Source organism: Micromesistius poutassou, assembly GCF_964030765.1.
Source record: "Micromesistius poutassou genome assembly, chromosome: 7".
Taxonomy (NCBI): domain Eukaryota; kingdom Metazoa; phylum Chordata; class Actinopteri; order Gadiformes; family Gadidae; genus Micromesistius; species Micromesistius poutassou.
The window spans coordinates 20,795,548-20,808,938 of NC_140277.1; the positions used below are offsets into that span (position 1 = coordinate 20,795,548).

At 51.3% G+C, this 13,391-nt stretch overlaps 1 protein-coding gene across 4 annotated transcripts in view; it reads left to right on the forward strand.

Annotated features, from left to right (window-relative positions):
* Nucleotides 1-13,391, forward strand: part of ccdc88ab (coiled-coil and HOOK domain protein 88ab) — a 66,890-nt gene that overhangs the window by 13,425 nt on the left and 40,074 nt on the right. For all 4 annotated transcript variants that reach the window (XM_084471028.1, XM_084471027.1, XM_084471025.1 and 1 more), the window contains exons 7-9: nucleotides 4,756-4,939; nucleotides 5,068-5,198; nucleotides 5,685-5,957. In XM_084471028.1, coding sequence (XP_084327154.1) covers nucleotides 4,756-4,939; nucleotides 5,068-5,198; nucleotides 5,685-5,957 — 588 coding nt within the window. The remainder of the gene's footprint in view (nucleotides 1-4,755; nucleotides 4,940-5,067; nucleotides 5,199-5,684; nucleotides 5,958-13,391) is intronic.

Sequence of the window (13,391 nt, forward strand, 5' to 3'; positions counted from 1 at the left end):
GTAGTAGAGGGTCAGAGGTGTAGTAGAGGGTCAGAGGTGTAGTAGAGGGTCAGACGTGGACAGTAGTAGAGGGTCAGAGGTGTAGTAGAGGGTCAGAGGTGTAGTGGAGGGTCAGAGGTGTAGTAGAGGGTCAGAGGTGTAGTAGAGGGTCAGAGGTGTAGTAGAGGGTCAGAGGTGTAGTAGAGGGTCAGAGGTGGACAGTAGTAGAGGGTCAGAGGTGTAGTAGAGGGTCAGAGGTGTAGTAGAGGGTCAAAGGGGGACCGTAGTAGAGGGTCAGAGGTGTAGTAGAGGGTCAGAGGTGTAGTAGAGGGTCAGAGGTGTAGTAGAGGGTCAGAGGTGTAGTAGAGGGGCAGAGGTGTAGTAGAGGGTCAGAGGTGTAGTAGAGGGTCAGAGGTGTAGTAGAGGGTCAGAGGTGTAGTAGAGGGTCAGAGGTGTAGTAGAGGGTCAGAGGTGTAGTAGAGGGTCAGAGGTGTAGTATAGGGTCAGAGGTGTAGTAGAGGGTCAGACGTGGACAGTAGTAGAGGGTCAGAGGTGTAGTAGAGGGTCAGAGGTGTAGTAGAGGGTCAGAGGTGTAGTAGAGGGTCAGAGGTGTAGTAGAGGGTCAGAGGTGTAGTAGAGGGTCAGAGGTGGACCGTAGTAGAGGGTCAGAGGTGGACAGTAGTAGAGGGTCAGAGGTGTAGTATAGGGTCAGAGGTGTAGTAGAGGGTCAGACGTGGACAGTAGTAGAGGGTCAGAGGTGTAGTAGAGGGTCAGAGGTGTAGTAGAGGGTCAGAGGTGTAGTAGAGGGTCAGAGGTGTAGTAGAGGGTCAGAGGTGGACAGTAGTAGAGGGTCAGAGGTGGACAGTAGTAGAGGGTCAGAGGTGTAGTAGAGGGTCAGAGGTGTAGTAGAGGGTCAGAGGTGGACCGTAGTAGAGGGTCAGAGGTGGACAGTAGTAGAGGGTCAGAGGTGTAGTAGAGGGTCAGAGGTGTAGTAGAGGGTCAGAGGTGTAGTAGAGGGTCAGAGGTGTAGTAGAGGGTCAGAGGTGTAGTAGAGGGTCAGAGGTGTAGTAGAGGGTCAGAGGTGGACAGTAGTAGAGGGTCAGAGGTGTAGTAGAGGGTCAGAGGTGTAGTAGAGGGTCAGAGGTGTAGTAGAGGGTCAGAGGTGTAGTAGAGGGTCAGAGGTGGACCGTAGTAGAGGGTCAGAGATGTAGTAGAGGGTCAGAGGTGTAGTAGAGGGTCAGAGGTGGACAGTAGTAGAGGGTCAGAGGTGTAGTAGAGGGTCAGAGGTGTAGTAGAGGGTCAGAGGTGTAGTAGAGGGTCAGAGGTGTAGTAGAGGGTCAGAGGTGTAGTAGAGGGTCAGAGGTGTAGTAGAGGGTCAGAGGTGTAGTAGAGGGTCAGAGGTGTAGTAGAGGGTCAGAGGTGTAGTAGAGGGTCAGAGGTGTAGTAGAGGGTCAGAGGTGGGCCGTAGTAGAGGGTCAGAGGTGGACAGTAGTAGAGGGTCAGAGGTGTAGTAGAGGGTCAGAGGTGTAGTAGAGGGTCAGAGGTGTAGTAGAGGGTCAGAGGTGGACCGTAGTAGAGGGTCAGAGGTGTAGTAGAGGGTCAGAGGTGTAGTAGAGGGTCAGAGGTGTAGTAGAGGGGCAGAGGTGTAGTAGAGGGTCAGAGGTGTAGTAGAGGGGCAGAGGTGTAGTAGAGGGTCAGAGGTGGACCGTAGTAGAGAGTCAGAGGTGTAGTAGAGGGTCAGAGGTGTAGTAGAGGGTCAGAGGTGTAGTAGAGGGTCAGAGATGTAGTAGAGGGTCAGAGGTGTAGTAGAGGGTCAGAGGTGTAGTAGAGGGTCAGAGGTGTAGTAGAGGGTCAGAGGTGGACAGTAGAGGGTCAGAGGTGTAGTAGAGGGTCAGAGGTGTAGTAGAGGGGCAGAGGTGTAGTAGAGGGTCAGAGGTGGACAGTAGAGGGTCAGAGGTGGACCGTAGTAGAGGGTCAGAGATGTAGTAGAGGGTCAGAGGTGTAGTAGAGGGTCAGAGGTGTAGTAGAGGGTCAGAGGTGGACAGTAGAGGGTCAGAGGTGTAGTAGAGGGTCAGAGGTGGACCGTAGTAGAGGGTCAGAGGTGTAGTAGAGGGTCAGAGGTGTAGTAGAGGGTCAGAGGTGTAGTAGAGGGTCAGAGGTGGACCGTAGTAGAGGGTCAGAGATGTAGTAGAGGGTCAGAGGTGTAGTAGAGGGTCAGAGGTGGACAGTAGTAGAGGGTCAGAGGTGTAGTAGAGGGTCAGAGGTGTAGTAGAGGGTCAGAGGTGGACAGTAGAGGGTCAGAGGTGTAGTAGAGGGTCAGAGGTGTAGTAGAGGGTCAGAGGTGTAGTAGAGGGTCAGAGGTGTAGTAGAGGGTCAGAGGTGTAGTAGAGGGTCAGAGGTGGGCCGTAGTAGAGGGTCAGAGGTGGACAGTAGTAGAGGGTCAGAGATGTAGTAGAGGGTCAGAGGTGTAGTAGAGGGTCAGAGGTGTAGTAGAGGGTCAGAGGTGGACCGTAGTAGAGGGTCAGAGATGTAGTAGAGGGTCAGAGGTGTAGTAGAGGGTCAGAGGTGTAGTAGAGGGTCAGAGGTGTAGTAGAGGGTCAGAGGTGGACAGTAGAGGGTCAGAGGTGTAGTAGAGGGTCAGAGGTGTAGTAGAGGGGCAGAGGTGTAGTAGAGGGTCAGAGGTGGACAGTAGAGGGTCAGAGGTGGACCGTAGTAGAGGGTCAGAGATGTAGTAGAGGGTCAGAGGTGTAGTAGAGGGTCAGAGGTGTAGTAGAGGGTCAGAGGTGGACAGTAGAGGGTCAGAGGTGTAGTAGAGGGTCAGAGGTGGACCGTAGTAGAGGGTCAGAGGTGTAGTAGAGGGTCAGAGGTGTAGTAGAGGGTCAGAGGTGGACCGTAGTAGAGGGTCAGAGATGTAGTAGAGGGTCAGAGGTGTAGTAGAGGGTCAGAGGTGTAGTAGAGGGTCAGAGGTGGACAGTAGAGGGTCAGAGGTGTAGTAGAGGGTCAGAGGTGTAGTAGAGGGTCAGAGGTGTAGTAGAGGGTCAGAGGTGGACCGTAGTAGAGGGTCAGAGGTGTAGTAGAGGGTCAGAGGTGTAGTAGAGGGTCAGAGGTGTAGTAGAGGGTCAGAGGTGGACAGTAGTAGAGGGTCAGAGGTGTAGTAGAGGGGCAGAGGTGTAGTAGAGGGTCAGAGGTGGACAGTAGTAGAGGGTCAGAGGTGTAGTAGAGGGTCAGAGGTGTAGTAGAGGGTCAGAGGTGGACCGTAGTAGAGGGTCAGAGATGTAGTAGAGGGTCAGAGGTGTAGTAGAGGGTCAGAGGTGTAGTAGAGGGTCAGAGGTGGACAGTAGAGGGTCAGAGGTGTAGTAGAGGGTCAGAGGTGTAGTTGAGGGTCAGAGGTGGGCAGTAGTAGAGGGTCAGAGGTGTAGTAGAGGGTCAGAGGTGGACAGTAGTAGAGGGTCAGAGGTGGACAGTAGTAGAGGGTCAGAGGTGTAGTAGAGGGTCAGAGGTGTAGTAGAGGGTCAGAGGTGTAGTAGAGGGGCAGAGGTGTAGTAGAGGGTCAGAGGTGTAGTAGAGGGTCAGAGGTGTAGTAGAGGGGCAGAGGTGTAGTAGAGGGTCAGAGGTGTAGTAGAGGGTCAGAGGTGTAGTAGAGGGTCAGAGGTGTAGTAGAGGGTCAGAGGTGGACAGTAGTAGAGGGTCAGAGGTGTAGTAGAGGGGCAGAGGTGTAGTAGAGGGTCAGAGGTGGACAGTAGTAGAGGGTCAGAGGTGTAGTAGAGGGTCAGAGGTGTAGTAGAGGGTCAGAGGTGGACAGTAGTAGAGGGTCAGAGGTGGACCGTAGTAGAGGGTCAGAGGTGTAGTAGAGGGTCAGAGGTGTAGTAGAGGGTCAGAGGTGTAGTAGAGGGTCAGAGGTGTAGTAGAGGGTCAGAGGTGTAGTAGAGGGTCAGAGGTGTAGTAGAGGGTCAGAGGTGGACAGTAGTAGAGGGTCAGAGGTGTAGTAGAGGGTCAGAGGTGTAGTAGAGGGTCAGAGGTGTAGTAGAGGGTCAGAGGTGTAGTAGAGGGTCAGAGGTGGACAGTAGTAGAGGGTCAGAGGTGTAGTAGAGGGTCAGAGGTGTAGTAGAGGGTCAGAGGTGTAGTAGAGGGTCAGAGGTGTAGTAGAGGGTCAGAGGTGTAGTAGAGGGTCAGAGGTGGACAGTAGTAGAGGGTCAGAGGTGTAGTAGAGGGTCAGAGGTGTAGTAGAGGGTCAGAGGTGTAGTAGAGGGTCAGAGGTGGACAGTAGTAGAGGGTCAGAGGTGTAGTAGAGGGTCAGAGGTGTAGTAGAGGGTCAGAGGTGTAGTAGAGGGTCAGAGGTGTAGTAGAGGGTCAGAGGTGTAGTAGAGGGTCAGAGGTGGACAGTAGTAGAGGGTCAGAGGTGTAGTAGAGGGTCAGAGGTGTAGTAGAGGGTCAGAGGTGGACAGTAGTAGAGGGTCAGAGGTGTAGTAGAGGGTCAGAGGTGTAGTAGAGGGTCAGAGGTGGACAGTAGTAGAGGGTCAGAGGTGTAGTAGAGGGTCAGAGGTGTAGTAGAGGGTCAGAGGTGTGGTAGAGGGTCAGAGGTGTGGTAGAGGGTCAGAGGTGGACAGTAGTAGAGGGTCAGAGGTGTAGTAGAGGGTCAGAGGTGTGGTAGAGGGTCAGAGGTGTAGTAGAGGGTCAGAGGTGGACAGTAGTAGAGGGTCAGAGGTGTAGTAGAGGGTCAGAGGTGTGGTAGAGGGTCAGAGGTGTAGTAGAGGGTCACCGTGCGGCCGTCCTCAGCTCCAGGGCCTGGAGCAGGAGAAGCAGCACCTGGCCCAGACGCTCAGCGCCCTGCGGCAGCGCTGCCAGGTGGGCGCCGAGGCCCGCGCCAAGGACGTGGAGACGGAGAACCGGGCCCTCCACCAGTCCATCTGTGAGACCAGCGCCAAGCTCAACAACATGGAGTCTGAGAGGAAGCAGCTGAGTGAGTCACCGAGCGCCACTGTTGGTCCACATGTTGTCATCTGGAAGCTGTTCCTGTGGAGGTGTGCTAACTGGAGCTAACTAACTAAACCAAGACGGCGTGCCATTGATGTGTGGTTGAACTTGCAGGGAAAGAGCTGGAGTTGGTGAAGGAGAAAGGGGAGAGGGTGGAGGAGGTGGAGCTTCAGCTGCAGAAGCTGGAGAGGGCGAACGAGAGCCTGCAGAAGAAAGTGGCCGGTCTGAGCAACACCTGTGAAAAGGTTTGGATTCTCTCATCACTCCATCATACCTTCTTAGTAACTACATCTGTCCATCTATTGGTTGGTCAAATACTTGATTGTAGGACATTTGATGATGGCGATGCATGTGGTTCAAAGGTGCATGATCATGGGAAGACACATTGTGTGTGGTGGAGGAAGGGGGTTGCCTCTGGGTGAGATTGTACACTAAGCTTACACTTACAGCTTAACTAGCAATAAGGTAAAGAAGGTTATCTCATCTGAATGGTTATAACATCTATAATATGTACTGACCGGAGAAGACTGCGTCTCTGGGTTGCATACGAACGATCATTTGACATCGGGGCAACCGACCTGCGCCTCGGGACACCCCTGTTGTTCACGTGTTCACCTGCAGCCCGACCTCGACCTCAGCACACACTGGTCCCCCAGCTGCTGCTCTGTGGCCTCCGTTCACCTGCCACGTTGTGCTGTAGAGCAGCTGGTCTGACGGCGCTGCGTCCCCAGGTGGCCTCCCTGGAGAAGGAGAAGGGGGAGCTGGAGGCGGAGGGCCGGCGGCTCAGGAAGAAGCTGGACGGCCTGAGCAGCCTGGCCTTCCAGCTGGAGGCGGCGGAGCAGGAGAGCCTCCAGCTGGAGCAGGAGAACCTGGAGCTGCGGCGCTGCGGCGCGCGGGCCGCCCAGCTGGAGGCGGAGAACCGCGAGATGGAGAGCGAGCGCAGCCACATGAAGCGCAGCCTGGAGGTGCTGAAGGCCTCGGCCAAGAAGACCGAGAGGCTGGAGGTACGAGCGGCCTCACAGAGAGGCTACACCTCTCTGTAGCCTCTCCCAAAGAGGCACTAGCAGAGGCTGGAGGTACGAGCGGCCTCACAGAGAGGCTAGACCTCAGAGGCTAGGTAACAGAGGCTAGGTACTAACAGAGGCTAGGTACTGACAGAGGCTAGGTAACAGAGGCTGGGTACTAACAGAGGCTAGGTAACAGAGGCTAGGTACTAACAGAGGCTAGGTAACAGAGGCTAGGTACTAACAGAGGCTAGGTACTAACAGAGGCTAGGTAACAGAGGCTAGGTACTAACAGAGGCTAGGTAACAGAGGCTAGGTACTAACAGAGGCTAGGTAACAGAGGCTAGGTACTAACAGAGGCTAGGTACTAACAGAGGCTAGGTAACAGAGGCTAGGTACTAACAGAGGCTAGGTAACAGAGGCTAGGTACTAACAGAGGCTAGGTAACAGAGGCTAGGTAACAGAGGCTAGGTAACAGAGGCTAGGTACTAACAGAGGCTAGGTACTAACAGAGGCTAGGTACTAACAGAGGCTAGGTACTAACAGAGGCTAGGTACTAACAGAGGCTAGGTAACAGAGGCTAGGTACTAACAGAGGCTAGGTACTAACAGAGGCTAGGTACTAACAGAGGCTAGGCACTAACAGAGGCTAGGTACTAACAGAGGCTAGGTAACAGAGGCTAGGTACTAACAGAGGCTAGGTACTGACAGAGGCTAGGTACTAACAGAGGCTAGGTACTAACAGAGGCTAGGTACTAACAGAGGCTAGGTACTAACAGAGGCTAGGTACTGACAGAGGCTAGGTAACAGAGGCTAGGTACTAACAGAGGCTAGGTACTAACAGAGGCTAGGTAACAGAGGCTAGGTAACAGAGGCTAGGTACTAACAGAGGCTAGGTACTAACAGAGGCTAGGTAACAGAGGCTAGGTACTATCAGAGGCTAGGTACTAACAGAGGCTAGGTAACAGAGGCTAGGTAACAGAGGCTAGGCACTAACAGAGGCTAGGTACTAACAGAGGCTAGGTACTAACAGAGGCTAGGTACTAACAGAGGCTAGGTACTAACAGAGGCTAGGTACTAACAGAGGCTAGGTACTAACAGAGGCTAGGTAACAGAGGCTAGGTACTAACAGAGGCTAGGTACTAACAGAGGCTAGGTAACAGAGGCTAGGTAACAGAGGCTAGGTAACAGAGGCTAGGTACTAACAGAGGCTAGGTACTAACAGAGGCTAGGTAACAGAGGCTAGGTACTAACAGAGGCTAGGTACTAACAGAGGCTAGGTACTAACAGAGGCTAGGTAACAGAGGCTAGGTACTAACAGAGGCTAGGTAACAGAGGCTAGGTAACAGAGGCTAGGTACTAACAGAGGCTAGGTAACAGAGGCTAGGTACTAACAGAGGCTAGGTAACAGAGGCTAGGTACTAACAGAGGCTAGGTAACAGAGGCTAGGTACTAACAGAGGCTAGGTACTAACAGAGGCTAGGTAACAGAGGCTAGGTACTAACAGAGGCTAGGTAACAGAGGCTAGGTACTAACAGAGGCTAGGTAACAGAGGCTAGGTACTAACAGAGGCTAGGTACTAACAGAGGCTAGGTAACAGAGGCTAGGTACTAACAGAGGCTAGGTAACAGAGGCTAGGTACTAACAGAGGCTAGGTAACAGAGGCTAGGTAACAGAGGCTAGGTAACAGAGGCTAGGTACTAACAGAGGCTAGGTACTAACAGAGGCTAGGTACTAACAGAGGCTAGGTACTAACAGAGGCTAGGTAACAGAGGCTAGGTACTAACAGAGGCTAGGTACTAACAGAGGCTAGGTACTAACAGAGGCTAGGCACTAACAGAGGCTAGGTACTAACAGAGGCTAGGTAACAGAGGCTAGGTACTAACAGAGGCTAGGTACTAACAGAGGCTAGGTACTAACAGAGGCTAGGTAACAGAGGGTAGGTACTAACAGAGGCTAGGTACTAACAGAGGCTAGGTACTAACAGAGGCTAGGTACTAACAGAGGCTAGGTACTAACAGAGGCTAGGTACTAACAGAGGCTAGGTACTAACAGAGGCTAGGTACTGACAGAGGCTAGGTAACAGAGGCTAGGTACTAACAGAGGCTAGGTACTAACAGAGGCTAGGTAACAGAGGCTAGGTAACAGAGGCTAGGTACTAACAGAGGCTAGGTACTAACAGAGGCTAGGTAACAGAGGCTAGGTACTATCAGAGGCTAGGTACTAACAGAGGCTAGGTAACAGAGGCTAGGTAACAGAGGCTAGGCACTAACAGAGGCTAGGTACTAACAGAGGCTAGGTACTAACAGAGGCTAGGTACTAACAGAGGCTAGGTACTAACAGAGGCTAGGTACTAACAGAGGCTAGGTACTAACAGAGGCTAGGTAACAGAGGCTAGGTACTAACAGAGGCTAGGTACTAACAGAGGCTAGGTAACAGAGGCTAGGTAACAGAGGCTAGGTAACAGAGGCTAGGTACTAACAGAGGCTAGGTACTAACAGAGGCTAGGTAACAGAGGCTAGGTACTAACAGAGGCTAGGTACTAACAGAGGCTAGGTAACAGAGGCTAGGTACTAACAGAGGCTAGGTACTAACAGAGGCTAGGTAACAGAGGCTAGGTAACAGAGGCTAGGTACTAACAGAGGCTAGGTAACAGAGGCTAGGTACTAACAGAGGCTAGGTAACAGAGGCTAGGTACTAACAGAGGCTAGGTACTAACAGAGGCTAGGTAACAGGCTAGGTAACAGAGGCTAGGTAACAGAGGCTAGGTACTAACAGAGGCTAGGTAACAGAGGCTAGGTAACAGAGGCTAGGTACTAACAGAGGCTAGGTAACAGAGGCTAGGTAACAGAGGCTAGGTACTAACAGAGGCTAGGTACTAACAGAGGCTAGGTAACAGAGGCGAGGTTACAGAGGCTAGGTACTAACAGAGGCTAGGTAACAGAGGCTAGGTAACAGAGGCTAGGTACTAACAGAGGCTAGGTACTAACAGAGGCTAGGTAACAGAGGCTAGGTAACAGAGGCTAGGTAACAGAGGCTAGGTACTAACAGAGGCTAGGTAACAGAGGCTAGGTAACAGAGGCTAGGTACTAACAGAGGCTAGGTACTAACAGAGGCTAGGTAACAGAGGCTAGGTAACAGAGGCTAGGTACTAACAGAGGCTAGGTACTAACAGAGGCTAGGTACTAACAGAGGCTAGGTAACAGAGGCTAGGTACTAACAGAGGCTAGGTACTAACAGAGGCTAGGTAACAGAGGCTAGGTAACAGAGGCTAGGTAACAGAGGCTAGGTACTAACAGAGGCTAGGTACTAACAGAGGCTAGGTACTAACAGAGGCTAGGTACTAACAGAGGCTAGGTAACAGGCTAGGTAACAGAGGCTAGGTAACAGAGGCTAGGTACTAACAGAGGCTAAGTAACAGAGGCTAGGTACTAACAGAGGCTAGGTAACAGAGGCTAGGTACTAACAGAGGCTAGGTACTAACAGAGGCTAGGTAACAGAGGCTAGGTACTAACAGAGGCTAGGTACTAACAGAGGCTAGGTACTAACAGAGGCTAGGTACTAACAGAGGCTAGGTAACAGAGGCTAGGTACTAACAGAGGCTAGGTACTAACAGAGGCTAGGTAACAGAGGCTAGGTACTAACAGAGGCTAGGTACTAACAGAGGCTAGGTACTAACAGAGGCTAGGTAACAGAGGCTAGGTAACAGAGGCTAGGTACTAACAGAGGCTAGGTACTAACAGAGGCTAGGTACTAACAGAGGCTAGGTACTAACAGAGGCTAGGTAACAGAGGCTAGGTACTAACAGAGGCTAGGTACTAACAGAGGCTAGGTACTGACAGAGGCTAGGTACTAACAGAGGCTAGGTACTAACAGAGGCTAGGTACTAACAGAGGCTAGGTACTAACAGAGGCTAGGTACTAACAGAGGCTAGGTAACAGAGGCTAGGTACTAACAGAGGCTAGGTACTATCAGAGGCTAGGTACTAACAGAGGCTAGGTAACAGGCTAGGTAACAGAGGCTAGGTACTAACAGAGGCTAGGTAACAGAGGCTAGGTACTAACAGAGGCTAGGTAACAGAGGCTAGGTAACAGAGGCTAGGTACTAACAGAGGCTAGGTATCAGAGGCTAGGTAACAGAGGCTAGGTACTAACAGAGGCTAGGTAACAGAGGCTAGGTAACAGAGGCTAGGTAACAGAGGCTAGGTACTAACAGAGGCTAGGTATCAGAGGCTAGGTAACAGAGGCTAGGTACTGACAGAGGCTAGGTAACAGAGGCTAGGTAACAGAGGCTAGGTACTAACAGAGGCTAGGTATCAGAGGCTAGGTAACAGAGGCTAGGTACTGACAGAGGCTAGGTATCAGAGGCTAGGTAACAGAGGCTAGGTACTAACAGAGGCTAGGTATCAGAGGCTAGGTAACAGAGGCTAGGTACTGACAGAGGCTAGGTAACAGAGGCTAGGTAACAGAGGCTAGGTAACAGAGGCTAGGTACTAACAGAGGCTAGGTAACAGAGGCTAGGTAACAGAGGCTAGGTAACAGAGGCTAGGTACTAACAGAGGCTAGGTACTAACAGAGGCTAGGTAACAGAGGCTAGGTACTAACAGAGGCTAGGTACTAACAGAGGCTAGGTAACAGAGGCTAGGTAACAGAGGCTAGGTACTAACAGAGGCTAGGTACTAACAGAGGCTAGGTACTAACAGAGGCTAGGTACTAACAGAGGCTAGGTACTAACAGAGGCTAGGTAACAGAGGCTAGGTACTAACAGAGGCTAGGTAACAGAGGCTAGGTAACAGAGGCTAGGTAACAGAGGCTAGGTACTAACAGAGGCTAGGTAACAGAGGCTAGGTAACAGAGGCTAGGTAACAGAGGCTAGGTACTAACAGAGGCTAGGTAACAGAGGCTAGGTACTAACAGAGGCTAGGTACTAACAGAGGCTAGGTAACAGAGGCTAGGTACTAACAGAGTCTAGGTAACAGAGGCTAGGTAACAGAGGCTAGGTACTAACAGAGGCTAGGTAACAGAGGCTAGGCACTAACAGAGGCTAGGTAACAGAGGCTAGGTAACAGAGGCTAGGTAACAGAGGCTAGGTAACAGAGGCTAGGTAACAGAGGCTAGGTACTAACAGAGGCTAGGTACTAACAGAGGCTAGGTAACAGAGGCTAGGTAACAGAGGCTAGGTAACAGAGGCTAGGTAACAGAGGCTAGGTACTAACAGAGGCTAGGTACTAACAGAGGCTAGGTACTAACAGAGGCTAGGTACTAACAGAGGCTAGGTAACAGAGGCTAGGTACTAACAGAGGCTAGGTAACAGAGGCTAGGTATCAGAGGCTAGGTATCAGAGGCTAGGTACTAACAGAGACTAGGTAACAGAGGCTAGGTATCAGAGGCTAGGTACTAACAGAGGCTAGGTACTAACAGAGGCTAGGTACTAACAGAGGCTAGGTACTAACAGAGGCTAGGTACTAACAGAGGCTAGGTAACAGGCTAGGTAACAGAGGCTAGGTAACAGAGGCTAGGTAACAGAGGCTAGGTACTAACAGAGGCTAGGTACTAACAGAGGCTAGGTACTGACAGAGGCTAGGTACTAACAGAGGCTAGGTACTAACAGAGGCTAGGTAACAGAGGCTAGGTACTAACAGAGGCTAGGTACTAACAGAGGCTAGGTACTAACAGAGGCTAGGTACTAACAGAGGCTAGGTAACAGAGGCTAGGTACTAACAGAGGCTAGGTAACAGAGGCTAGGTACTGACAGAGGCTAGGTACTAACAGAGGCTAGGTAACAGGCTAGGTAACAGAGGCTAGGTAACAGAGGCTAGGTAACAGAGGCTAGGTACTAACAGAGGCTAGGTACTAACAGAGGCTAGGTAACAGAGGCTAGGTACTATCAGAGGCTAGGTAACAGAGGCTAGGTACTGACAGAGGCTAGGTACTAACAGAGGCTAGGTAACAGGCTAGGTAACAGAGGCTAGGTAACAGAGGCTAGGTAACAGAGGCTAGGTACTAACAGAGGCTAGGTAACAGAGGCTAGGTAACAGAGGCTAGGTACTAACAGAGGCTAGGTACTGACAGAGGCTAGGTAACAGAGGCTAGGTACTAACAGAGGCTAGGTACTAACAGAGGCTAGGTAACAGAGGCTAGGTACTAACAGAGGCTAGGTACTATCAGAGGCTAGGTACTAACAGAGGCTAGGTAACAGAGGCTAGGTACTAACAGAGGCTAGGTACTAACAGAGGCTAGGTACTAACAGAGGCTAGGTAACAGAGGCTAGGTAACAGGCTAGGTAACAGAGGCTAGGTACTAACAGAGGCTAGGTAACAGAGGCTAGGTACTAACAGAGGCTAGGTACTATCAGAGGCTAGGTACTAACAGAGGCTAGGTACTAACAGAGGCTAGGTACTAACAGAGGCTAGGTACTAACAGAGGCTAGGTACTAACAGAGGCTAGGTACTAACAGAGGCTAGGTAACAGAGGCTAGGTACTAACAGAGGCTAGGTACTAACAGAGGCTAGGTACTAACAGAGGCTAGGTAACAGAGGCTAGGTAACAGAGGCTAGGTACTAACAGAGGCTAGGTACTAACAGAGGCTAGGTAACAGAGGCTAGGTAACAGAGGCTAGGTACTAACAGAGGCTAGGTACTAACAGAGGCTAGGTACTAACAGAGGCTAGGTACTAACAGAGGCTAGGTAACAGAGGCTAGGTAACAGAGGCTAGGTACTAACAGAGGCTAGGTACTAACAGAGGCTAGGTACTAACAGAGGCTAGGTAACAGAGGCTAGGTAACAGAGGCTAGGTACTAACAGAGGCTAGGTACTAACAGAGGCTAGGTACTAACAGAGGCTAGGTACTAACAGAGGCTAGGTACTAACAGAGGCTAGGTAACAGAGGCTAGGTACTAACAGAGGCTAGGTACTGACAGAGGCTAGGTAACAGAGGCTAGGTATCAGAGGCTAGGTACTAACAGAGGCTAGGTACTAACAGAGGCTAGGTACTAACAGAGGCTAGGTACTAACAGAGGCTAGGTACTAACAGAGGCTAGGTATCAGAGGCTAGGTACTAACAGAGGCTAGGTACTAACAGAGGCTAGGTAACAGAGGCTAGGTACTAACAGAGGCTAGGTACTAACAGAGGCTAGGTACTAACAGAGGCTAGGTATCAGAGGCTAGGTACTAACAGAGGCTAGGTACTGACAGAGGCTAGGTACTAACAGAGGCTAGGTACTAACAGAGGCTAGGTACTAACAGAGGCTAGGTACTAACAGAGGCTAGGTACTAACAGAGGCTAGGTACTAACAGAGGCTAGGTAACAGAGGCTAGGTAACAGAGGCTAGGTACTAACAGAGGCTAGGTACTAACAGAGGCTAGGTACTAACAGAGGCTAGGTACTAACAGAGGCTAGGTACTAACAGAGGCTAGGTAACAGAGGCTAGGTACTA